Here is a 27,187-nt window from a genome sequence, read left to right as displayed (position 1 = left end):
ATCTCGGCCCGGTGGTACTTGGAACGTCATATATTTACTACTTGGTGCGAAAAGTAGCCCGTGGCAATCGTAGCATGTCAGGAAAGCTCAGTTTCCAGAGATTAGAGAATCAATATCACTTCGGAGAGTCTTGAAAATGGCGATTGGCTCCATGGTAAATTAAGACACAAAAGTCTCAAAAAAACAGGTGCATTTCCAGGATGCGCCCGCAGCTCACGGAGATGTGCTCGTGATAAGTTGATGAGATAATTTAGTCACGGAGGAGCTTTGAATCTCGGCGTAGAAGGGGGGGAAAAAAGGGCTGCACCGTCTATTTCGTTAAAGAGAATTCACACTCCCTTCATGTGTAAAGAAGTAAGTGCGCACATGAAAAAGAATCAAAAGTTTTGGTGATGTTTTGCGCAACTTTTCAACTGAAAAAGGCAAGACTCTGCAGGGAAATGATCATAAGGGCCGACAGATACAGTACGAACGGATTTTTTTTTAGGTACGTACACAAATAACCAGAATTAAATCAGACCAGGAATTATCGGGGGTAAAGTTTGAGACACATTTGAGTCTCTAAATGCTACTTTAAGCTTAAATGTTGTCCCCCTGAGCTTGAGAAGTCACAATATCCCTACACAAACCTGCGACGGAAAGTTGACTCCCCGTACAAACCGGGAAATTCCGACAATTTATTTGACGGAAAAAGTTTACACCTGCAGAGTCTCCCATTTAATAATCGACAGGAGTATAGCCTTCGAAGCGTGAAGTACCCCCTCCATTATCATCTCCGTATCTTGGACCGGGGGGGGGGGCTAATGCCGCTACACACTTGCAACTTTACAGAGAACATCCCGTTACGTAACTGGACACCGAGCTGCTGTTGCAAGGCGCGCGCGGAGCATCTTTCACGAGTCGAGATTTGATTTGGAAATCAATAAACCGAAAGCGAATGGGCGTTTCGAAAGGGGGGACGAAAACACGGAAGTCCTAAATTCGAGCCACCTGAAGATAGTAGCGGTTTGGGGAAAAGAGGTTGTTGCTGCTGCTGTTGTTGTCGTCGCGAGCGTGCGTTTGTCTCGAGCGCGAGGGCGAACCACTTGTGAGAGTATCTGCCCACTGTAGCTACTGTATGCCCCTGGACACCGATACATCTCTTTCTTAAACAAGGCGTTTGAAATATCGACAAAAACAATGAAACAATGAGCTCGAGGCGGTACTTACTCCTCTTCCCATGGCTGCTAGGATGTGGACTGAATTCTTCCCAGTTCAAGTAGAAGATGAACCCGAAAATCCACCTTAAAAAAATATTTACAGTCTAAAAAAAAAAAGAGATGAAAATGAGGTCAATCCCCCGGCTGTGACCCGCGGGTGATTTTTTATTTATTTTTGTAATATTTTTATTTTTTTTGTTTTTCTTCCTTTTTATGCTCCACTCCTCCCGTACTCACGCGCACCGAAGACAGGAGCCGCAGACCCACGCGCTTTATACGGGGCCATTGTGACGTCACCGCCCTCGCCATGGTAACGCCACGGACGAGGGCGTGGCTTCAGCATCAGAATCTCAAGAGGTTTTTTTCCCCCCTTCTTTTTTTAAGATTACACTAGAAGTAGAATGAAAACAATGCACAATGCAGGGAATATAAAATGATAAAACAGCAAAGGAGATACACCTGATGCACTTCATTAGGCTCCTCAGAGTAAATGACCGTGTTAAGCAGCCACACCGCTCATTAAACTGCTGTAGTCTGCTCAAGTCCTGGACTGGGACTTCATGCTGGAGCAGCTGGGTTCTCAAGCTTTTCCCCCCCAAAATGAGCATGCAAACAAGCACTGTAAAAATGAATGTGTAAGTACCATAGTTACCAGGGGCTGGACTGGGACTGAAAAACAGCCCTGGACTCTGACCAGCCTGGCCCAAATTAGCGTAATTGTGCACTTCCACAAATACATATTTTAACCTTTTACCACCAGCCTTAACCGATGCCGAGTGCATTTTCCCCAGTTCGGCTTTTTATTATGATTTTTTTGATTGGTATCATCAGAAAAAAGAACAGGAAAGGTGGTCGTAGAAACAGAAGCAAAATCATTAATATAAATGATAAATAATATTGGTCCCAAAATTGAACCTTGTGGTACGCCATACTCCACGGAATTCCTTTTAGATTCATGTTTTTTTTATACTGGGCTTTACCCAAATCTAAAAGCTTCTCGACTGGAGATCAACAATGTAACGCCTCATTTGAAAGCTAAGACCTACAAAAGTGACGGAAACTTTTCATCACGTCGCCACATTTTTGACATGTTTTTGTTTTTTAAATTATATTTTCTATAATTTTTTGTTGTGTTTTTCTCACGTTTTTGTTGTTGTTTTTTTCCGTGTTTTTCTCATGTTTTTGTTGACTTTTCCTCCCCTTTTTCTCGCTATTTTGATGCGTTTCTTTTTAGCTTTTAGATTTGGGTAAAGCTCGGTTGAGGCGGGACCGGTGGCCCTAGAGCCAGTGGCCCTTCTGTGCTCTTCCAGAATGGACATATGGCCAGTCCACCCCTGATAGTTACTCAAGCTCACGATAACTTTATGTTGCACAAGCTTGATAGTGTGGACTTCCTCCAAGGCCATCACCATGCCTTGATAATCGTTTTAAAACCAGTTCGTATGCCTTAAGAACGACTTCATTTCTCCCCGACCCTGACAGAAGTGTACTTTTGGTCCTGCTGTGGGATGACTCTCCTCCAGCTGCCTCCTCAGCAGGTGCAACAGCTGTTCGCACACGCCTTGCTCACCGCGGAGCCGACAGGGCTGCACGGATCTGAATCCACCGGCGCACCGGGCCCCGTTCAGTCCCGGTTCAGTCCATATAACTTTCTAAAACAAGAGCATTACTGTGTCGAACTCGTGCATTCTTCTCTTCTGAGAGACTGCAGCCTGTGGGGCCCATTCAGCCCCTGAAAGCTCGAGGCCCCACTTTTCTTTTGTTTGGTCGCATACACTCCCAGGCCGTCCCACGCTTTTACAGCAAACTCAATGGACTGGAGTTCCTCTTCTATTGCCAGTGGTGCCAAGTCCTAGCACCCCAACTTTACTGCCATTTCAGTGCCCTACAGTTCAACATTTTGGCTATTTGGAAATGTATTTTAAAAATTGAGTAAATCATTCATAGGGTTATCCCAGTCCTTAGTGTGACATTAAAGTGATAGTCTGTAAGATTGCAAAGTGATGAGAGAGTGTGAGCAAAATGTGAAAGTAAGCAATCCAAGTCCCGGCCTCCCCCTCCAGAAAGCTAAAGGGGGAGAGCAGGAACAAACTTTGAAAAGCAAACGATCAAGCTCCTTCCCCCTTCACTCCTGATTGGACCTGACAGGCCGGTTCACAGGAAAGCTCGTCTCATTGGTCAGAGTGATAGCCCGGGGATTATGTTTAGTGTCTGAGAAGAAAATAAAATATTAGGATGTAATATTACTTATGTTAAGTCAAATTTCAGACCCAGGCGGTCAATTATACACCATCTATAAATTTAGTAAAATATTTAGACTTACAGACTATCACTTTAAAGGCGGACATTTCCAGAGGTGGTCAGTAAAATTATAATTTCACATAACAGCTTGAAACTTTTGTTAGATTATTGATATAATTGTGAGGGTAATGCAAGTTTTCTGTCATTTAAAGCTGCACTACCTGAACAAACAGTGAAAGTCATAGGCAGTAATGAGCTGTTGCCTAAACTCGTTTTTAGCTCTCATCATGATTGTTCACTTGTTAGTTTGAAGCTCGTCTACGCCGGAGTTCAAAGCGAGGCAGAGTTGAGATGTAAACAATGCTAACGGCGCGCTAATTTAGCCTATAACTTCCTGGTTGGCGCTGGAGGACTCTAACTTCCTGGTTGGCGCTGGAGGACTCTGACTTCCTGGTTGGCGCTGGAGGACTCTGACTTCCTTGTTCGTGCTGGAGGACTCTGACTTCCTGTTTCGCGCTGGAGGACTCTGACTTCCTGGTTGGCGCTGGAGGACTCTGACTTCCTGGTTGGCGCTGGAGGACTCTGACTTCCTGGTTCGCGCTGGAGGACTCTAACTTCCTTGTTCGTGCTGGAGGACTCTGACTTCCTGGTTCGTGCTGGAGGACTCTGACTTCCTGGTCCACGCTAGAGGACTCTAGCTTCCTGGTTCGTGCTGGAGGACTCTGACTTCCTGGTCCACGCTAGAGGACTCTGACTTCCTGGTTCGCGCTGGAGGACTCTGACTTCCTTGTTCGTGCTGGAGGACTCTGACTTCCTGGTTCGCACTGGAGGACTCTGACTTCCTGGTCCACGCTAGAGGACTCTGACTTCCTGGTTCGCGCTGGAGGACTCTGACTTCCTTGTTCGTGCTGGAGGACTCTGACTTCCTGGTTCGCACTGGAGGACTCTGACTTCCTGGTTGGCGCTGGAGGACTCTAACGTCCTGGTTGGCGCTGGAGGACTCTGACTTCCTTGTTCGTGCTGGAGGACTCTGACTTCCTGGTTGGCGCTGGAGGACTCTAACTTCCTGGTTGGCGCTGGAGGACTCTGACTTCCTTGTTCGCGCTGGAAGACTCTGACTTCCTTGTTCATGCTGGAGGACTCTGACTTCCTTGTTCATGCTGGAGGACTCTGACTTCCTGGTTGGCGCTGGAGGACTCTGACTTCCTGATTCGCGCTGGAGGACTCTGACTTCCTGGTCCACGCTAGAGGACTCTGACTTCCTGGTTGGCGCTGGAGGACTCTAACTTCCTGGTTGGCGCTGGAGGACTCTGACTTCCTGGTTGGCGCTGGAGGACTCTGACTTCCTGGTTTGCACTTGGTCTGTTTTTCTTTCACAAATCAGATCTATGGCGCCAAACGAAGTTGACGTCACAAGAAAACAACAAGAAAAACTAACATGGCCCAATTGTCTTTATTTTCAGCCACAAAATCGAGTGCAAGACTGGAAAAGGTGGTGTTTGTCGGTACTGTCAGTCGGGCTTTTCTTCCCCCACCATCTCAGACGGTGATGGAGGCTGATCGGAGCCCATTGTGCTCGCTCTCCGTCTGCCGGTCGCATCCTGACAAAGCTTATCTGCCAGCCCTGAGGAGCGCGGCGCACGACGGCGGAGATAAACTCGGACGGATCAGGAAAGATGCGAGTGTACGGATTCCGCCTCTGGTGCTCCATCTTCCTTTTACACTCCTGCTGCCTCTGCTGTCAAACCCATATTTATCTGACCTTTGTTTTACACGAGGATCGGCTCACGAAGATGAAGGATTTCTTTTTCTTTGCCCAGTCATGCAAAAAACGGACGACTCTTGCTCAAACGTTGACAGTTACAAGTTGGATTTTCAATCAACCGCAAAGCTTTTGTTGAATCCCTGACCACTCAACAACTTGGCAGCAGAAGCCAAATGAGAGCATACCCTGAATACTCTCTCAGCGTATGCATTTTTTTCCCCCCGGAGTAGCCAGTGGTACTGTATAGAGCAAATCAAGTCAGTGCGATTAGTTTCTGACTGTGCCGTAGTTCACTGGCATGCTGGGTAATCAGGAGTCAGCACGTTTCCCTGTCGGTTCAGTTGATTGGGCGTATGTATTCAACGCACCCGGATGATTTAACTTGTTGATTGGATTCGAGTCGGACAGTGATTGCTTTGTGACGCACCGATCCAACTTTTTTGCTTCTGATACCCTCACTGGGGGGTTGAGTGTCCACCATTATCTGATACCCACGGATACCAAGGCTAACACTGTGAGATAAGTCAAGTCTTATCTTTTCTTATCATTGTTTCTGTCCCAGCTTTGATTGGTCGACGTTAGCATTAGCGACCAAAAGTACATTTGCAGAGTTTTCCAATTAGGCTCATTTGGTCTTTTAGTAATGACGACAATAAACCGACAGTTTCAGCTACTGTGTCATGTCTGGTCAGCTGATTCAAACAGTTTTTGGCTCTGTCTTCCTGCTTGTAGTAGCCACGCCTGACAACGGCATCTGCAGTCCGACTTCTTAAGAACTGGGAACTTTCTGGCTGACTCGTGTGCAAGCTTCTTTTTCACATTCTGTATGCTCTTTCTTCCTGAGGTTGAATGCCCTACCAGTTTCTGCTACATATGATTTGTTGTCGGGCATGATTTACCTCACAGGCCTGGCTATAAGAACATGTTTTGAGTGAAAGGTGTAGGCTGAAGTCGTGGTCTATTATTCCAACACTATTGTCATACAGTTACAGAGGTTAAAACTATCTCTGCTGTTGAATTCTCCAGGTCCAGAGCTTCAAAATGACAAATGTGTTGCACAGACCAGAGATAGCTACAAAGCTCATTTACATGTGTAGTCCCTGGGCAGAGGCAAAGTGACAGCAGGTTTACACAGTGGCCAGTGAGCATCTTACTTCCGAGTCCATTCACGATATAAAATACATATAAAGCACCGGCAAAAGGATCACATTAACAAACAGATCCAATATGTTCCAATATACAGCATGTTCATATTCACTGAGATTTAGTGGCTGTACGTTTTTTACAATTGCGAGAGCCAAAAGAGGGATCGCCTCAATATCAGATAGGCTATTTGGAATCGGTACACGATATTGTGCTTGTTTTCCGATATCTAATACCGGCATCGGATTGGTGCATTCCTACTTTTGACTGTCTATATTTGAAACACCTGTGCACTGTCATGTGTAACCGTCCTCTGTGCTGCCTTGTGAGACCCAGTCTGTGAAGAAATAACATTTTTTGTTGTCAAGATAAATCCAGTTGGTTTGAACTTGGATTTGGGAGATACCATGTGATGTTGACCACCCCTCAGAGTTTGCTTAAAGGGGGGATATTATGCAAAATTGACTTTTTCAAGCTTTACATCATGTTATTATGACATTCCCTCATTAAAAACATGCCTGAAGTGTTGCCTTGGCACATTCACGGATTTTTGAGTCATCTGTAAAAACTCTGATGGCGGCCATTTTAGGGATAGCTTTGCCTGAGTCCTCCTAGGAACGCCCCCACCTCCTGGAGACGCCTCCGAGCTTCCGAGTGATAAAGACTGGTGCTGTGTGATTGAAAAAAGCATAATACCCCCTCTTTAAATCTAGTGGACACGGTCATAATAAAATAGATGTTTTTTTTTTAATAGATCAGAAGCAGGAGGGTTAAAACGGTCTGCTGACTGCCATTATGTACAGGACTTAGAATATGCGTGTGACAGCCCCATGAGAAAAGAAAAATGCGATTCAAAGGCAGTGACTTTCTGAATGAGCTAAACCTCTGTGAAAAAGGGCCTGTCTAAATGATAAACACACACACCGCCGCTGCTCCATCATGTTAGTGAACTTATATAGCCGTTTCCCGTGAACTGGCATGCCGAGCGCAGCAGACTGGACTAACCCGGCTGTGAGGTGTAAATGAGCAGGAGCGCAGGTGGAGCACTGCGGGAGTCCTGGCTCCCAGCGCCGACTCACTGGGTCTCTGTATCTCAGGGCTGTTCCTAGCCCACAGAGGCCTTATATAAAGCTCCAGTTCAGAATAAACACAGTTCAGAATCAACAGGCTGCAGGTCTGGGGGCCCCTCACTGATCCAGAACCCATGGATGACAAACGGGCCCCCGTGCTTTCACTGTTTCTGGGCCTTCCTTCAGTGAATGGACACGCATGTACAGTGTGCGCTCGCGTTTTGCCCGCGTGCTTCTAAAAATAGCTCCGATTTTATTTAGACATTAGAGAGCAGGACGGGGGAGAGAGAAAGAGAGCGGTTACCATAGCAACAGGCACGTTCAGGGGCCCAGCTTGTGAACGGAGGACGGAGGCATGATAATGTTAGCCTTCTACTCGCCTGCTTCTTTTCTCTCTCTCTCTCTCGCTCTCTCTGACCGCGCTTTCCGCCAACTGTATCCGCCGCACGGTTCACTGTATCTGAAGGTGTCGGGGGGGGGGGGAGGCGCCAGCGTTTGAAGAGCATGACAGAGTACGCAACAGACCCCAATCGAGGCGTCTTTATTGTCGCGCATGAAGCTCCCCGTTCGCTCACCGCCTCGATTTTGTTTGCAAACAGACTGCTCCTGCGCCCGCCGTTAAAAGAAAATATAAGTGGGCAAAGTCATCTGTTGGGATGGCTTGGGCGAACACGGGGCCCTTTTGAAACCAGCCACAGAATCAGTTTGTGTACAGGTGCCGGGGCAAAGAACTTTGGCTGTGAGAACAGGTTTTGAGGGTCTCTAGTCCAGGGTTCAACAAAGCTGGGGTTGCGGTCCTGGGCGGAGTTGGGGTCGCTTCTAACTTCACCCTGTTTGGAGCTATAGGAATATGCTGGCAGAGGTCAAATGCTAACAATATCTTTGGTCGTTGTGCGTAACTGAGCACACGCACAAGGACAAGACAGGTACGTATAAACTCGTCTAAGCTCAGGTGAGAACATGTCTCAGAATGGAAAAACGGTGGCCTGGGATCAGCCTGACAAAGACACCGTCACTTTTTTAAATCATTTAAATTTGTCTTGAAATCACAGGGAAAAGTAAACGGTGTTGATGTTAAATATAGTGGGTACATTTCCGTCTGTCAAATTAGCGATCGACTAGCTATGTTGTACCATCAGATCATTCGTAAAAAAAATAATAATTGCAAACAAAGTAAATTTAGGGGCATAGCCTATATGTGGATCTCTCTGGTCACAATAATAATGAAAACAATTTTGTGTACTGTCCACCTCCTTATTGACAAAAAAAGAAAGAATTATTCTACGATTTATTTCTCATTCCAGTTTAAATGTTCTAAATGTCGCCGACTTGAGGCCACAGTTTTAGACCCTGCACTTTGTCCAACAGTCGCCTTCAAGGGTCAGAAATGTTTTTCTCACATAGTTATTCCAACTAGGTGAACAATGACTGGTCGTCACTTTTGAAGCATCTCTACATATGAACAGCCGTTCAGTTCTTTCCGTTTCTGTCTATCTCCATTTGCAGCCGTGGTTGTAAAAATAGACTTTATGCTAATATTGTAACAAGCTCCACGGCGACGACAAAAACGATTTACATCAACAACTTTCCAGCGGTTCAGACGGTCCAAATCAGAGCTTTCTTCATTGCTTTATGCTAAATATTGTTTGGTAGCCAAAAGAAATTCTATTATCCATGATGCAATATGGGCATTGGGCTTATTATTATCTCAATATTATTGTCCGTGTAAGCTCCTACAGGACTGTGTTGTCCATCCTACATTGATCATTGATAGCTCCAAACCAAACAAACTTAGCATCCCAGAAACAAGTCTGGTTCCTTGGTTGTTAAAAAAAGAAAACATTTTTTTTAAAAGACAGACTTTCAGATCATTTCCTCAAAAGACCAATAAAAACTTTGTCCCTGATATCTTCTTATACTTCTTCTTCTCACTGTCTGAGTGTTCTGCTTGACTAGACACTCTCACCACCCCCCCATAGGGATGTGAATTGGGGCCCCTACTTAACGACCAGGGCAAACACAATGTAGACAGCACCAGTTCATTTCCACTGAGCATCCACGACGCCGGCTACTCATGGAGCTAATGTCTGAGCACAAACACATCGGTCTGGCTTCCACAATATTGAGGACTAACAAGGTAATTGTCTAATCCGGAACTTCTCAAACCAAGAGCCACATCATGAAACTTAAAATCTTTGAAGAGGTGAAATGCAAACACCAGACAGGCTTCACGTACACAAACCAGAATGCTTTATTGTGAATGACACGTACAGACAGAAATGCTTTTTGTTTGAAGTCCATGCTTGGCGCGTTGGCTTTCGGTCTGGCTAACATGTTAGTCAGATCTGTAACATGGGGCAGGAACAATGAAGAAACCATTTGTGGACTCAGTAGTACGTCTCCTGCTCCACCCAGCCTGCAAACAGACACACATGACACCACATTATTACTATGTTTATCTAGTCAAAGGCTTTATAATGCAACAGGGAAAATCAAGGTTTGTCTGAGCCATGTTCCATATGATGTTCAAATTAAACCATTATGGAAAAATGGGATTACATTTAACTTCAGTTTCCTCTTCTTTTTATTTTTTTAAACCCTGGTTGAGAAGCGCAGCCTGTCATGGTTTTCATCATAACATCAACATATTATGATGAAAGTATATTATGTTTCATAATATGTTGACTTACGTATGTTGGCTTTTAGTGGAGCTTTTAGAGGAGCGGGTGGTTTAGCATAAAAGCCCATTAGCCCATCCCCAAAAAAATCATTTCTTTTGCCCCATTGGATTCCGAAACCCATCCAAACCTCTTTTTCAGCTCGGTTTCAATTGAAAGATGATGAAACGCACACACTTTGGACAGATGCGGTCATGAAATGATGTGATTATGACACAAGTAACAAGCACTACTCAAATATGAATCATTTTAAAAGCAAAACCACTTTATTCGGTGCTTGTATCTCCAATTGAACCATGTCCCGCCCCCCTGCTGGAGGCACCATATTTAGGACTAGCTTGTTACGGCGCCTCCACACGATGCTACAAAGAGCCAGCGAGGGCCGGTGTGAGCGGCAGCAGCTGACATTTGCCCCGCGCCGGGCGGGTGATACCGCGGCTCAGGTGGGTGACAGTGATGCGAGGGAAACCGACAGGGTCACGGATGTCAGCGCAACACGCTCTAAATATAGACCTGCCAGGGCCGCGGCGAGTCTTCAGGAGACGGGGAGCACCGGGGGCCAATGCCGATTCCCCTGATGAAAACATACGGGCCATTTCTGTTAGCATGGTGTTCTCCCTTGCTAAAAATTAAAGTGGAGTTAACATCCTAGGTCATGTGCCGCTAATGCCTTTTTCTGTCCACTTTTTTTACTCTCCTCCGTCATGTGGAGCCGCTAGATTGTGTGCTAACGTTTGTGTGCTAACGTTTGTTTTGGCTAACCAGTGCGATGGGAAGCTAGTGCGGGCTAGGCTAGGTCTTTAAAGGAACAGGCCACCGTTTTCCATACTGAGATATGTTCTTACCGGAGCTTAGATGAGTTGATGCGTACCTGTCTGGTCTTTGTGCGTGCGCTCAGTCACGCAAACCGACTACGATGTTGCTAGCATTTGGCCTCTCCCAATGTATTCCTATGGCTCCAAACGGGGGTGAAGTTGGAATCGACCAAAGCTCTTCCAAGGGCACGCACAAAGACCAGACAGGTACGTATCAACTCGTCTAAGCTCAGGTAAGAACATATCACAGTATGGAAGAACTGTGTGCCCCCAGTCACACAAAAAGACCAAAGATGTTGTTAGCATATTCCTATAGCCCCAAACAGGGGGGAAGTTAGAAGTGACCAAAGCTCTTTCATGGGCACACACACTGAGCTAACTGGACACAGGTCTGAGGGTTTCCAGTTAATACAATACACCCATGGATAGCCATTCTGAGTTTTGGGAATAAATTGGGCTAGGAATATGATATTAAAGAAAAGACGTTCACGACTGGTATCTTTAACTACAGGAATGACCGTATTTGGATAACCGCTTAACAACCAAACAGAGTCATATTTTTGTGAATAGAGATGGAGCGAGACTCGGTGGAATGTCGCTAACTTGTAGTGATTTCAGGGAAAAAATGCCACAAAATGGACATCTTAATGTGTGATTTGGGTCTTGTTTTTATTTTCATTGACAATAAAACTAAGATATTAAAACGTATGCTTTCACTGGCCGTGTCTCACCTTAAAACATCTTAAACTTCCTCCCCCCTGTTCGTCGCATTAAAAAGGCTGGATCTGTTCCATTCGTGTTTCCAGGCCCTCCCTCCTCCGTGACTGCCTTCCGAGCTGGTTAGCGGAGTGAAGCTAACGTGCTGCGTGATTGTTACACATTACGTCCATGGCTGAGCATGCTCACTGATGTGTTCTGAGAGGGCTGTTGTGCAGCTGGAACACATGCAGGGGCCTGTGTATATGCGCGGGGCCAGTGCTCCTCGGCGGCTGGAGTGCGGCGTTAGCGAAGCCTCCGGGTAACGACGACGTATCGCTACGGTATCATTAGCGCAACATCCAAATCACGAGAAGCCGAAATAAATCACTAACGCAATCCTTTTGCTTTTCTTTTTGCTCACACAGGCCACAGCTAAAATGCTCGGGAACTTGACAATGTGCAAACGTCAAGTTGTTGTCATGATTTCACCAAAACAGTGAAAACAAGCTTTCGGTTTCAGGCAACAGGATGGCAATCAACGGCACCGCGATGAACACACTTTTGAGAGCAGAACTGTCTAGAACCAATCATGGATGACGGGCTTTAAAAATGCGGCGGACAGTTTGGTGTTCTTTCTGTGGTGCTACAAAATCCAAGGAATACAGCTCCAGAAGTAGAAAAAGAGTACATTAAAGTAAATCAGTATTTTGCATTTGGTTAAAGGTAAACTATGCAACTTTTTATGTAAAAAAAAAAGTTGATATTAGAGTGCATCTGACCTTTCAGTGACCTAGCGGGTGCTGGGTTGTCAGCATAGCGTCTTTACTGACCATCCTGATGGCCTGTAGGACTCTCTATTATCAAGTGTTTTATAGGTTTTCGCTGCTGATTGAACCGTATCCATGGTTACACACATACATTTCATTCCAAAAACCTACCAGAAACCCTAAAAATTGAAATTGAAATTGATCCTGAAGCATCATATGAGCCACCAGGATGGAGAGCGAAGGCGCCAAGCTAACCCATACCGTCACTGAAAGGTCAAATATGCACTAGTATGAACTGGATTTTTTATTTTTTTATTTTTTTATATAAAAAGTTGCATAATGCACCTTTAAAGAAGAACTCAGTAACTTGTTTACCTTACTAAATCCATTCCTTAATCCCTCTGGGAGTAATACAAGTGTTAATGGGATGATTGGGGGGGTCTTTCATCTCCCCCTGGTGTCTCTGGCCAGAAAACCACAATTGCAACTTTCCCTGCGCCGGGTCGGAGGGCGCAATACACACTAATGGAATCACGAAGAAGAAGCTAACAGGCTAACTGCGGCCTAGCGCCACTTTATCAGCATTTACAGCCAAAAAATTATCATTTGAGGAAGAACTATAATGATGTATACTGCTTGACTTTAACCTGGCTAGAACCGAGGCCAAGCAGGTACAAAATAAAAGTACCAGTTAACTGTAAAGCTGATGGAAACACTTCAAAAACAGGTAGAGGAGAGGAGAAGCGAGCCCAAAAAAAGCGAACAAATCGAGAACACGAGAGACAGAGCGGGGCCTTCAGCTATAGACGGACTCAGCGTTACTCACAGTTCCAAAAGACACCGCTTCCTCTGGGACATGGGCTAAAATTATCTCAAAATGAGTCTCGAGACGAACGCCCTGGTTAGTTTTTTTTTTGTCGAAAAGGTCAGATTCCTTACAACGATAAAGAGCAGAAAGACAGAAAGAGCAGCACTCACCGCCCGGGTTGCGTCTGAGGATGTATCTTCTGGCTTCATCGTATAAGAAGATGAGGAGGGAGTATGGGAAGGCGCAGAACCACCAGCTTGGCCTAAAGATGGAAACACATTTGAGATTTAGACAATTCTAGGCATTTGGTCCAAGTGGGAACGATGGCACGGAGGTCGCAGATGCTTTGGTGTTTATTGTAGCACTTCAAAGGAGGGAATATGTCTCCAGCTTGACTGAAGGAGACGCTAATCTGAGCACATTAACACAAACAGGATTTCATGCATTGCTTCTTTTAAAATAAGATCCAATTATTCACCGTGGCGCACAAATAGACTCAAACACAAGCCGAGGCCCAATTAGGCACGAAAGCAGACTGATGTGTAGCGCTGTTATTAAAAACCTGGTAATCCTGACGTCAGAACGTGAAATGCTGAGGGAATGGTGTGTCTGACTCACTTGAGGGGGTACATTCTGAGCGCCACGTCCATCCCGGGGCAATATGAAAGGAAGGCAGCCAGGGCGGTCTCCTCAAACAGCCCGAAGATGAGGATGCGATTTCTGCAAGACAAAGGCGGGGGATGAGGAGATGCTGGGGGGTGTCAATGATGGAGATGACACATGAGTGATGTTAATGCTTTAAGCCCAAGGAGGTGGTCAGGTTTACTGCTGAGTATCTGAGTATTTTTGTTGAGACACAGGCCCGGATGAGGACCTCGAGGTTATTCGGTCTGGACCCCGGTGGCATCTCTGCCATAGAAGTTAGCAGAGCTTATTGCATTCCCATGAGTGCAGTTGCAGCTTTGGCCTGTAGGGGCAGCACATAGGGACAGACCTGAGCCATGTCCCTCATTAGAACTGTACAGTCCCATCATAGGACTGCTCCTTGCTCCTTACTCTTTACTCTATTGCTTTGTTTATGAATTACAATTTTATATATATATATATATATATATATATATATATATATATATATATATATATATATATATATATATATATATATATATATATATATATATAGTTAAAATGCATTCTGATCATTAAATTATTATATCTACAAATACATTTTACACTTTTGCCATTTAAATGTTTATAGTTTTAGTGTAATGAGCACAGAATGTTTTTTTTTTGGACTTTTGTTCAGAAATAAAAGCTCGGGTTATGACGTAATTTTCCAAATCATTTCAATTGATTATTAATTTATTGAATTGTTATATAATATTCATAATATCACATAGTATATTATTTCTCTGAGGAGGAGTATCATAAACATACACTTTAAATTTAAGACCTAGACTCTTTTTCAGCTAAATTATGAGTTTTTAGGACTTTAAATTTAAAAATCTGAATTAAGATTTTGTTTTCAAGCCTCGAGTAGAAACCATTACTACTTTGTTCTCCACTACTTCTTCTGTGAAAAGTCAAACAGTCTCCAGTGTTTTCAGTTTCAAAGCTTCTCTCCAGAACAGCAGGTGGCAGCGTACCAATGCTCTTCAAAAAGTACAGTAAATACTTCAGTACTTTAAAAAGTAAAAAGTACATACTTCATCCCCTGCTGCAGGATGGAGTTCCTCCTTGTTTTACAGATGATGAGATCGGCCCACTGCACTACTACAATACTGGCGAAGAATGCCGTGTGGCAGGTGAACTCCACGATCTTTCTGCGCTCGTACGTCTGAAAGAAAGAACCAAGAAATGAGTGAACGAGCACAGAGAGAGAGAGAGCTCGGGAATAACTGTCGAGGCTGTGATACTCACCCACTGCTGCCCGTAGCTGTCCTCCAGGTCGTTGACGTACTTGTCGTCCCAGTAAACACGGATGCCCAGCAGGTCCATGGGCAGGAACCCGTTTTCGGCCAGGATCACGAAGTATGTGAAGAACCCTGCCGTCGCCTGCATCATACCTGGAAGGACGAGCAGGAACCGCACACTCGGATAAGTTGTTGGATTGTCTGGGCTTTTGGGGCATTACCAGTCCCCTCTGCACTCAGGTTCTCCGGGTCAATAAGGGTGTTAGAATAAACTCTTTTCACTTGTTGTTGTGCCAGGACTAATAGTCGGCCTACATCCAAGAAATTGCTCATTATAAGAAAATATCTTGGGACCATAATCCAAGGATGAAGATGTGTCCTATTATGGGCCATTTGAGGTGCAACATGGGCCTAATCTAATCTCTCTGACCAGCCCAAAGGTGTGTCGGCCCATTGGGAACAGTCGTCGTGATGGCCAGTCCAGCCCTGTCAGTAATAGTGATACAACAAGTGTGAGTTTGGGTTTGAATCAGGGTCAGGACGTCAGTGAGTTCCCCCCGGAAACAGCGGCACTTGTCTGGAGTCGGGAATGCCCACTGTTCCCAATAGCCTCGGTGGGAAGACCCGCCGTTTCCTTGTCCTTAGAAATGGGGGAACAGCGGCACCAGGGAACAAAATCAGAGGCCAAGACTGTTCCAAAATAAGGGCAGCATGAAGACCTAATTGGGCTCCCAGAGGAGGATTGTCATGACATTAGGAGATTTAAAATAAACCTTTATTCATGGACTTTCCTTCTTTTCTAGACAGCTTTTCGTGCCATCGTTATACTTTTGGAATTAGTTTATGAAATATAGCTATAATCCTAAATTCTAGGCGCTTTGTCAAAGTAGGAATGATATGATGACTGATCATTTTGCTACGTTATGTGACGCAAATCCAGTGAATCGGGCCATTTTAGCGACTGACGCACTTACCTATTTGCCCGTAAGCTATGCTGATGAGCCTCTCGTTCACCAGTTTATCTGTTCTGGGGTTTCGGGGCTGTCTCTTCATGATGTCACTCTCAGCGGCCTCATAAGCCAGAGAGATGGCGGGGACCTGGACAGACACGCGGAATTAGTTTGCGGCACTATTTGAAGAGAGGTTTCCCGCTGAGGTGTGTCGAGCCTCACCATGTCAGTTCCCAGGTCGATACAGAGGATGGTGACGGTTCCCAGGGGCAGGGGGATGTTGGCGATGATGAAGAGCAGGAAGGGCGAGATCTCGGGGATGTTGCTGGTCAGCGTGTAGGCGATGGACTTCTTGAGGTTGTCGAAGATCAGGCGTCCCTCTTCCACTCCGGTCACGATGGAGGCGAAGTTGTCGTCCAGCAGGATCATGTCGGCGGCCTGTTTGGACACGTCTGAGCCGGCGATGCCCATGGCGACGCCGATGTCTGCTTTCTTCAGGGCCGGGGAGTCGTTCACGCCGTCACCGGTCACGGCCACGATGGCGCCCTGAAGACACACAGCAGGGGAGGATCTTTACCTTGCTTGCTTCTATAGCTTGAGAAATTATGTCCTATCCCACGTCCTATCTAAATGCAAAACTATTTTATTAAAGCCATTGATCATCCATACCAAGCTGGGTTTTTTGCTAAAACTTTAAAAAAAATGCATCCCAGTTTTCATTTGTTCATTTTTTGTGATGTTTGTTGTTTCACTTCCTTATTGGACAGGAAGTGACTTGGGTAGAGGTAAAGAACCATGTTATAGATACAGGTGGAATGCGTCACTAGGGGGCGTGGCCGAGCTGAGGGAGGAAAAAAAGCTCTCATGGGAATCACAATTTTTCAGTCTTTACCCATTTTCTGGCGGACTATAAACATATTTATTACACACCCATAAATTGTTTGGTAGTAGCGAAAAACAGCACTTGTTGCTAACGTCAGCATATATAGCATGAAACTAACGCTAGAATATGTAGCATGAAGCTAGCATTAGAATATGCAGCATGAAGCTAGCGTTAGAATATGTAGCATGACACTGGCCTGAGAATATGTAGCAAGAAGCTAACATTAGAATATGTAGCATGAAGCTAGCGTTAGAATACGTAGCATGGCACTGGCCTGAGAATATGTAGCATGAAGCTAACATTAGAATATGTAGCATGAAGCTAGCGTTAGAATATGTAGCATGACACTAGCCTGAGAATATGTAGCAAGAAGCTAACATTAGAATATGTAGCATGAAGCTAGCGTTAGAATATGTAGCATGACACTGGCCTGAGAATATGTAGCATGAAGCTAACATTAGAATATGTAGCATGAAGCTAGCGTTAGAATATGTAGCATGAAGCTAGCGTTAGAATATGTAGCATGACACTGGCCTAAGAATATGTAGCATGAAGCTAACATTAGAATATGTAGCATGAAGCTAGCGTTAGAATATGTAGCATGACACTGGCCTGAGAATATGTAGTATGAAGCTAACATTAGAATATGTAGCATGAAGCTAACATTAGAATATGTAGCATGAAGCAAACAATAGCTTCAGGACATTGCTAGCCAGTAGCATTGTCCATTTTTTGTTGTATTTATGGGCTCTTGAAGCACTTTGTATCTTTAATTTGTAGAAACAAAGTACATTCAGCATTTCTTAAAGTAATTGGTGGAGAAATGGGAGAAAGTTCAGTTTCCGCCTCTGGCTGCTTCGAGCCGTCTGTATCTATATCAATGAGAAATTAGTGAGTCAGAACATGGAACTTTCCTTCTAACTATATAAAAAGTTTAATAAAATTAACTTTTCCTCCCAACTTCTCTTCATTAAACTGCTGCTCATCTGAAATAGAATTATAATTAGTACTTACAACAGATGTTATCCATCTACAGTAAATAAGTCATAATTAAAAAAGGATTAAAACCTGTCCCAGAGTGGCCAGATCTTACATTCAGACAACAAGAGTGAGAAGAAACTGAATAGAAGTGAAACGTCCCCGGTCCAGTTGACAATACTTGGTCTTCTCTGCTCTGAAATGATCAATCCTGTACCTACCCAGAGCCTCCACACACAGCCCGGTCACATGCTGCCCACAGCCTCACCTGTCTCTGGCAGCCCTCCACAATGATGAGCTTCTGCTGCGGCGAGGTCCTGGCAAACACGATCTCCGTGTGGTACTTCAGGATGTCGTCCAGCTGCTCGGTGGTCATGTCTTTGAGCTCTCCCCCGTGCACCACGCAGGCCTTGGCATCCCTGCGGAGAACGCCCACACCGCGTTCATTTTCAGCCAGATTTACAAGTTTACACTGGTTTTTTGCAGAGCTCGCAATGTCAAACAGACCTGAAGTTGGTTTGGGGTCAGTCTGTCCAAATCTCATTAACACTTGCCCTCACCCGCTGATGTCACAAAGTGGTTCTCCAGCCTGCTGTGATCTTTCCCTCCCTCCCTCCCTCCCTCCCTTCCTTCCTTCCCTTTCCATCCCTTCTTTCCTTCCCTCCTTTCCTTCCCTCTTCTCTCTCTCTTTCCTTCCTTCCTTCCTTCCTTCCTTCTCTCTCTCCTTCCTTCCTTCCTTCCTTCCCATCCCTTCTTTCCGTCCCTCCTCTCTCTCTTTCCTTCCTTCCTTCCTTCTCTCTCTCTTTCCTTCCCTCCTCTCTCTCTCTTTCCTTCCTTCCTTCCCTCTCTCTCTCTTTCCTTCCTTCCTTCCTTCTCTCTCTCTTTCCTTCCCTCCTTCCTTCCTTCCTTCCCTTTCCATCCCTTCTTTCCTTCCCTCCTCTCTCTCTCTTTCCTTCCTTCCTTCCCTCTCTCTCTCTCTCTCCTTCCTTCCTTCCCTCTCTTTCCTTCCCTCTCTCTCTCTCTTTCCTTCCTTCCTTCTCTCTCTCTTTCCTTCCCTCCTTCCCTTTCCATCCCTTCTTTCCTTCCCTCCTCTCTCTCTCCTTCCTTCCTTCCCTCTCTTTCCTTCCCTCCTCTCTCTCTTTCCTTCCTTCCTTCCTTCCTTCCCTCTCTCTCTCTCTTTCCTTCCCTCCTTCCTTCCTTCCTTCCTTCCCTTTCCATCCCTCCTCTCTCTTTCCTTCCTTCCTTCCTTCCCTCTCTCTCTCTTTCCCTCCTTCCTTCCTTCCCTTTCCATCCCTTCCCTCCTCTCTCTCTCTTTAATTCCTTCCTTCCTTCCTTCCTTCCTTCCTTCCTTCCTTCCTTCCTTCCTTCCTTCCTTCCTTCCCTACTTTCCATCTTTCCTTCCTTCTTTCTTTCTTTCTTCCTTTTTTCCTCCTTTCAAATGTTCCTTTCCTACTTTCTTTTTGTCTGTTTCTTTCTTTCTTTTTGTGCTACCCCAACACTGATACTGTAAGTCTGAAAAAAGAAACAGTCAAGATTGAGAAAATGGCCTGGGAAGTATTTGGTATTGGCCTGGAGCGCCCTCTGCAGGCAGCAGAATGGGAATGGCATGTCATGAAACCCTCTATTCTGTCGCACGTCTTCACCACATTACATCCTCTAGCCTCAAACGTCTCACATTATGACAGATCCCGATGGTTTTAGATGTCGACTACACTGTTAAAACCTTTTCACACCAACCATCACCTGCTAAAACACCACCAGGCCCAGATCAAGATCACATAAGAGAGACAATGGCACGGCTAAAAGTACGAGATCGGACCTTTTAACTAATACACTGGCGAGAGCAGCGCAGCGTTTTCCATTTGAAGAGTTTTCAGGCAGCAGAGGGGGTTCGATTGGAAGACGTCCACAGAGAAATTTGCTGATAAAGGCCCGGAGAAGCCAGCGGCCCGGAGTAGATTTATTTGCCCGCAGTAAATGAAAAGCAGTGCGGTGAAAGGATCGTTCGCCAAAACACTTTTTTATGTGCTACAGCGCAAATGAAATCAAAGTGGAACGATTTTGTTGTGCATTATTCTAGCTTTTAAAATACCTAAAACACTTCTTAGCACCTCAGTCATTATATGGGTTACAACTTAAAGTAATGTAATGAAAACACTAAGACATTGAAGTGTGCCCCGATTTTATACATTCTCACCTCTTTAGTGTTTTCTTTCAGTTCTTTGTGGGGAGTTTGAAAAGACAATTGACAAGTTCAGAGAAGTAAAACGTGGTCCTATTCACGGGATGCAACACCTGACAAAGATCCAAGCAGCGGCGAGGAGATGGATCGCTCTGTGTTGCAAAATAGTCCCTATTTGGCGAGTGGTGTTCTAGAAACTTGTTGTTTTATCCATACTAGGACGCAAACAGCACATTAGGGTCTTTATTATCCCCATTTGGAAATAGAATATATTGTGAGGGGAAGAAACAAGTGCCATTGTTCAATAAGGAAAAAGTAATGTGGCTGCTACACATCAAAAGTCTCTAAATGCTTTTTACATGTGTTGTTTTTTCTTTTATTTCAAGGCTATGTCCACTAGATTCTCAATGGAGGCGTTCATTTCCGAGTGACCACATATCGAATTACTTTAAGGGGAGACACTACAGGCAAAAGTCAATTTTTTCATTTTTCATGTTTTGGGCCAAATTGGTCTCTGAACATACAAGCTTTCACCCGGAAACAGAAAATATGCAGAATCTTCACAATAACATGTTTAAATATTGCGCTGATTCAATGTTCCCCCATAGACTTATATGGGAGAATGCAATTTCATGGGCCTTTTTCTCTGTCATTGTGGCGACACTATGTCCACGTCAGTCGGACCTAAAGACTTCAAATGTTCCAGCCTTGGACTGAACAATACTTGTAAGATTTTTTCAGAGGGATTTTTTATTATTTAATCCCTAAGCCCCATTTATTGAGTTTTGAATGTCAGAAAATAAGGCGAAAATTAATTTTTTACAAATTTTTCCACTAAAAAACAGCCTATTTTAAAAATTAAAAATAAATCCTAAATCCCCTCTGAGAAAGTCTTGGCAGCTCATTTATCAATAAAATGAAACCATAAATTAGAATTTAGCTCTATCCCTTATTCAGATTTCGGCGCCGAAAAGATGGGAAATTTGGGGCATTTTTAGGCATAAAACACCTTGAAAAGATAAATGAAAAGATAAAATAATAGAAAACTTCCATGTATTTTTTTCTCACATTTTTATGCCAATAATCTACATTAAAAGTTTGAAATTGATATCTGTAAATATACATTTTTTCCCTATTCACCTGCAGTGTCTCGCCTTGAACAAAAAAAAAAAGTTTCAATAGATTCTTTCAAATCGCTGTCTTTTACTTACTGCCATGCACACTTTTGACATTTACTCGGTGAGCCTCACGATGTAGTCGCCAGAAATAGTTTTGACTTCACAGATTGTTAAACTATTACAGTGACAACTTGATGAATCCAGTTACATTTTGAAGGATTTAAAATATAAAACACATTTTTGTTCCCTACATAATCCCACGTGTTGAAAATAAAGAAAAGCCAATGTTGTGCCCTTAACCACTCAACTCCAGGTCTGTTTTTTTTTATGAAGGAACAATATTATTATGGCTTTGTTCTCACCTTGGGTTGACTTCAGAAACCGGTACGTTGAGGCGAGCCGCGATGTCCTCCACAGTCTCGTTGCCTTCAGAGATGATGCCCACACCTTTGGCGATGGCCTTGGCTGTGATGGGGTGATCTCCTGTCACCATGATGACCTGCACGGAGAAAACAGTTAATACGTGATGTTTTAAAAGGTGCCGTCGTGTTTCGTCTCTACGTGCCTTGATGCCAGCGCTCCTGCATTTGCCCACGGCGTCGGGCACTGCGGCACGGGGCGGGTCGATCATAGCCATGAGTCCAACAAAGCACAGGTTCTCGGTGGGGAAGTTGACCTCGTCCGTGTCGAAAGCAAAGCCTTCTGGGAACTCGTCATCGGGCAAGCTGAAGTGGCAGAATCCTATCGAAATTGCATTGCATTGCATTATGAACTCCAAACTGAATGACTGAGGTGAAATCACATGACTTTCGATTGTTTTCATTTCATTTGTATTTTTTTACCCAGCACTCTCTCTCCCAGGCCTCCCAGCTCCACGTATGCGTTCTGGAACGAGTCCTTCATCTCGTCGTCCAGCGGCTGCTCTTTGCCCTGGAGCACGATGGTGGAGCAGCGGTCCAGGATCCTCTCGGGTGCTCCCTTCATCACCAGGAGATGCTTGGACTCGCCCGGGGTGGCGTTCTTATGGATGGACAGCTGCGGGGGGGCGACAGAAACTTTTCATAAAACGTACTAAGTGGCCTCTAGGTCAGGGGTAGGCAAGTTGTCTTGGCGGAGGGCCGATTTTCTTTATCGTAAATAGACCGAGGGCTGAAGCCGCTGAGTAGCAGCCCAAAGTAAAGCACAACATTGGAAAAATTACCATCTTAAAGGAGATAAATGACTTAAAATTGCTTGAATTAAAGATCTTCTATGTTGAATTCGAGTCTAATTTGGAGTAATCCAAGATACAAATGTTAGCACCAATGGAACAAATCAGACAAATAATTGCTTTTCACTTGAAAGGAAACAAAATTATCTGAATCAAGAGAATAACTACTGAGACCAGACCAAATCTACTCAAACCTTAGATGTAATCTAAGGTTTCACTGTTCATTCATATAAATTTCTGTCATTTCTTCCTTAAAACGAGAATGCACTTCTTTCAAATGCCAGTGTTGTACATAATATATGACCTCATTGGGTGTATTGACAGTATTTCTACCTGTTTTCACCCATTTAACTCTAATAATGTTAAAAGTACTCTCTGATTTGTGTAATAATGTTTCTCAAAATCATCTTGAGGGCCTACCCCTGCTCTAGGTGTTTGATGTTCATGTGTCTATGTTATGTAAGTCTATGGAATTACAGAAAAGGAAAAGTCATACACAGATAATGTAAATGGCACAACACCAAAGCCATTGAGTGTACATACTCTTGAATTTAGCCCCACCACTAGAAGGCGCCAACCCTTCTTCCCAGAGCATGAGGGTGTACCTGGTATTTGTTGGTGGAGTTGAAGGGGATTTCGGCGACTTTGGGGTACTTCTCTCTAATGCCGGCGACAGAGCCGCAGCACAACTCGATACATTTGAGGAGAGCGGCTTCGGAGGCGTCACCGGCAACATCCCTCTGTGAACGGCAAGTCGAAACATCATCAGACCACAAAGCATGAACGTTGATTCTTAAACATGAGCCTCAAGCAAAGTAGAAGCTCAAACCGTGCTACTTCCACCGACCAAAACTCCACTCCAGATATGATTTTTTTCGTAACATTTGAACATTGTTAAAAGCCGTCGTCAAAGTTAAATATAGCGCCTACTAAATAATGAACGCTCGGTGCATTGTAGCTGCCTGAATGGAGGAGCCGGTGCGCAGCGTGTGGCGGTTTCCTGTGACAATACCCCACCTTGAGAATGGGCACGTTGCTCTGGTCGGCCAGGAAGACGGCGCGGTTGCAGAGGCCGGCGATGCGGGACAGGGCGGCCCAGGTGGCGGAGCTGCGGTCGAAGGAGGTGCCGCTCTGGTTCTCGGTGGTGTCGGCCTCGTGGATCTGGTTGTCGAACCACATGTGGGCCACGGTCATCCGGTTCTGCGTCAGGGTGCCGGTCTTGTCGGAGCAGATGGTGGAGGTGGAGCCCAGGGTCTCCACGGCCTCCAGGTTCTTCACCAGGCAGTTCTTCTTGGCCATGCGCTTAGCCGTCAGCGTCAGACACACCTGGGGGGAGACGGGAAGAGAGAATTGGTAAAGAAGTGCTTGTGCTTTATTTGTCCATGAAAATGCACTGTCCTCTTATAAGAATAACAGAAAAAATAGAAACATCTTCTGGGTGCATAGAAAACCACCTATGATGGGTCTTTGTTGCTTATAGCCTGCAAGTCTGGGTGAAATCGATGCTTAGCTCATGAAACTGACATTTCTAGCTGATGTGCCGGATCATTTCAGGGGCGCTTTTACCATTAGGCAAAGTTAGACAACTTCCCAGGGCCCCTAACCAAGGGGGGGCCCCAACCAGTAGCTCATGAGTGATATATCTTGAGCAAAATGTAATGGTTAAAAATAATCAAATATGACCGAGTCTGGCTGGGCAAAAAATCTATTTGAATTAAAAATCGAGTCGGTATATCAGATCAATTAATATTTTCAGAAAATCGATTTTATTTAAAGACGAAAAAGTGACGAAGAAATGGCAAAAATGTGACCAAAAAATGACCCAAAAAAAGACAAAAAATAACAAAAAAATGACAAAAAAATGACCAAAAAAATGACCAAAAATAACAAAAAAATGACAAAAAATGGCCAAAAAAATGACAAAAAATGTGACAAAAAAATGACAAAAAAGACAAAAAATACAAAAAAATTACAAAAAATGTGACAAAAAAATAAAACAATCCAATTTCAGTTTATGTGTTGTTTTCGAATAAGGGTCTGTGAAGTGAAGTCCAGGGTGATTTGGAAAAGTACCCTTGTAACAAGAACTGCAGGGATTCATTATGAGGGCACATCACTCATTGCAGACAAAGTGATTCACACACGCTTCATTAATTTTAGCCACAAAGGTGCAATCGTATGACTGAAAGATGACACTCACAGTGACGGTAGCCAGCAGTCCCTCAGGCACGTTGGCCACAATGATACCGATGAGGAAGATGACGGCCTCGAGCCAGCCATAACCCAGGATCAGGGACAGGACGAAGAAGGACACGCCCAGGAAGACGGCCACACCGGTGATGATGTGGATGAAGTGCTCGATCTCGCGGGCGATGGGAGTTTTGCCGCCCTCCAGGCTGGAGGCCAGCGTGGCGATGCGACCCATGACCGTCCTGTCTCCGGTGTTGATGACGATACCGCGGGCAGTGCCTGGAAACAAACGTGTGCACAATGAAGGAAAGACTGCAAAGCGCATCACATCGAACGGCACGAAGACACGGCCGTACCTTCCACACAGTTGGTGGAGAAGAAGGCGATGTTCCTCGTCTCCAGGGGGTTCTCATTGGAGAAGTCAGGAGAACGGGTCTGCGGCTCGGATTCACCGGTCAGAGAGGAGTTGTCCACCTGTACGTGTGAAAGTTAAATGAAATGAAATAGAGAAACTTAAGAGACTACAGGGACTTTTATATCTGCCAGTTACAGAAAATACTATATACAAGTGGATTATCTGACTGATTTAAACCTCGGTATTATAATCGTCCTACATGAAACACTTTTGAATCAGAACATGTTTGACGAAGCCCACATACATTAGTCATTACGCTTAAATACACTCTACTGCGACTATGCTCCTTATTCCAAAGCCGGTCTGATTTCTCCAGAGAACCGCTCAGACTCATGTCTCAATTTAGCTTTGCATGACTGTGGCTGATGTTACCTAGCAACATGATGCTAACTTCCTAGGACTGTTTCCCGTCAGAGAAATGACTGAAATGCTGTAAGCTATCTGAGCCTGTTCCATCAAAGGCCCACATTTAGTTAGCCGTCGAATCCTGGACCTGATTTAAATTGAACGCTCTATCCCATACATATGATTAGAGAAGCCAGGTTCAATACTGAAGTATGGTGAGGTATGATTTGCCCTTTTCATGGCATTTATAGAATTTCTGTAGTTTCTTTATCATTAACTTCTTACAAGATAAAGTTGAGTGGCCGCTAGATGTGAATCTGACCCGACAAAAAGCAAAACTTGACAGAATTTGTGTTAGCATTTAGCTCAGGACACTTTTATACGGTAATTTGCATCAAAAGTAAAATCTGTTGGTCTGTACATTCATCAAGCTAGGCCATAAACCGCGATGTCTGATGGCTAATGCTAACGGCTATATGAAAAACACATTGTGCAGGCTCTGAAAATGTACCCTGGACTAGCTAACATGCTAGTTGGCTAACTGTCCACATACATTAGGTTCAAACGCCGCTCCTCCATTTTTATTTCTTTAATAAAATGTACAGACCTTTTGAGATGTTACTTTAGATACAAATTAGCGTATACGAGTGTCCTCCGAGCTAAATGCTAAGTCATGTTCAGGTAAAAACATCCAATGCCACACTAAAAATCATTTTATACAGCAAGATGTTAACAGAAATGATATTAACGCCATGAAAAGGACAAGACGTACCTCGCCATACTTTAGTATTGCGCAATCTGAACGGGTCAAGGATTTGATGGCTAACATGCTGAGCTAGCTAAAGCCATTCCTATGATTTCTACGGTTCCTGTAAACAACAACAATCCAATATCCCTTCACGGTCTTACCTTGCAGCCGTGCGCCGAGATGACCCTGAGGTCAGCGGGAATCCTGTCCCCTCCCTTCACCTCCACCAGATCTCCGGCCACCACCTCCTCGGCGTTGATGCACTTCTTCTCTCCGTCGCGCAACACCAGGGCTTGCTGCGTATCACAGGGGAAAGGCGTCAGAGGCCGAGAGCTGAGCAGTCTTTTTCTCTTGTGTTGATCTGAAAAGGACCAGGACTTACTTGTGGAACCAGGTTCTTGAAGGAGTCCATGATCTTGGAGCTCTTGGCCTCTTGGTAGTAGGAGAAGCACCCGGTGATGATGACCACGGCGGACAGCACGACGCCCAAGTACAACTGCACAAGAAACACAGAGGGAATGAATGAGTACTGCCAAAAATCCACAAGCTTTTTGATTTTGTCTGAGGGTCTCACGTTGTCGTTGGCGGGCTCGTCCTCAGAGGCCGCCTGGATACCGTAAGCGAGGAAGCAGAGGAGGGCGCCGATCCACAGCAGCATGGAGAAACCGCCGAAGAGCTGTCGACAGAGACGCACGGATTACTCACATCGCATTTGCATCAACTCGGATTCCAAGATTTTTGAATTTCTCCAGAGCGAGAAGAACAAGACGGGACGAGACTCAAAACTCTCTCTCAAAACTGGAAATGCAAAAGTGGAATTAACGTTCGACTAATGACTTCAGGGCGAACCGTTGAAGTCGGAGTTAGTCTCTGATCTGAGTCCCGTGTACTGTCTGTTCATTAATCCCTGAACTCCCGCCTGAACCGAGCACATTTTCTCCAGCTTGGTTTTACCCCAATCCAAAAGCTCCTGGAAAAAAGGTGTGAAAATAGCAACAGAACTGAGATGAAAACAATGATGAAGATGTGACAAAAAAGTGAGAAAACTTTGATGGAAAAGTGACGAAGAA

General features: G+C 44.7%; 1 protein-coding gene across 3 annotated transcripts in view; it reads right to left on the bottom strand.

Moving 5' to 3' along the window:
• Positions 1-27,187, bottom strand: part of LOC306981810 (sodium/potassium-transporting ATPase subunit alpha-1) — a 71,914-nt gene that overhangs the window by 34,229 nt on the left and 10,498 nt on the right. The window contains exons 5-22 of one of the 3 annotated variants that reach the window (XM_079581520.1): positions 26,692-26,793; positions 26,500-26,613; positions 26,279-26,413; positions 24,966-25,083; positions 24,620-24,888; positions 23,437-23,745; positions 23,025-23,159; positions 22,052-22,244; positions 21,775-21,950; positions 21,572-21,708; positions 18,178-18,328; positions 16,271-16,594; positions 16,073-16,196; positions 15,106-15,251; positions 14,892-15,022; positions 13,804-13,905; positions 13,356-13,447; positions 9,652-9,834 (exon numbers count right to left, since the gene is read on the bottom strand). In XM_079581520.1, the coding sequence (XP_079437646.1) occupies positions 9,806-9,834; positions 13,356-13,447; positions 13,804-13,905; positions 14,892-15,022; positions 15,106-15,251; positions 16,073-16,196; positions 16,271-16,594; positions 18,178-18,328; positions 21,572-21,708; positions 21,775-21,950; positions 22,052-22,244; positions 23,025-23,159; positions 23,437-23,745; positions 24,620-24,888; positions 24,966-25,083; positions 26,279-26,413; positions 26,500-26,613; positions 26,692-26,793 (2,787 nt within the window). In that variant the 3' untranslated portion in view covers positions 9,652-9,805. Of the gene's footprint in view, positions 1-1,209; positions 1,454-9,651; positions 9,835-13,355; positions 13,448-13,803; positions 13,906-14,891; positions 15,023-15,105; positions 15,252-16,072; positions 16,197-16,270; positions 16,595-18,177; positions 18,329-21,571; positions 21,709-21,774; positions 21,951-22,051; positions 22,245-23,024; positions 23,160-23,436; positions 23,746-24,619; positions 24,889-24,965; positions 25,084-26,278; positions 26,414-26,499; positions 26,614-26,691; positions 26,794-27,187 lie in introns of those variants that run through there. The other 2 variants (XM_079581519.1, XM_079581518.1) reach the window with 2 other exon arrangements.

Source organism: Gobius niger (assembly GCF_951799975.1).
Source record: "Gobius niger genome assembly, chromosome: 23".
Lineage (NCBI taxonomy): Eukaryota > Metazoa > Chordata > Actinopteri > Gobiiformes > Gobiidae > Gobius > Gobius niger.
This window is presented reverse-complemented; position numbering and strand designations above follow the sequence as displayed.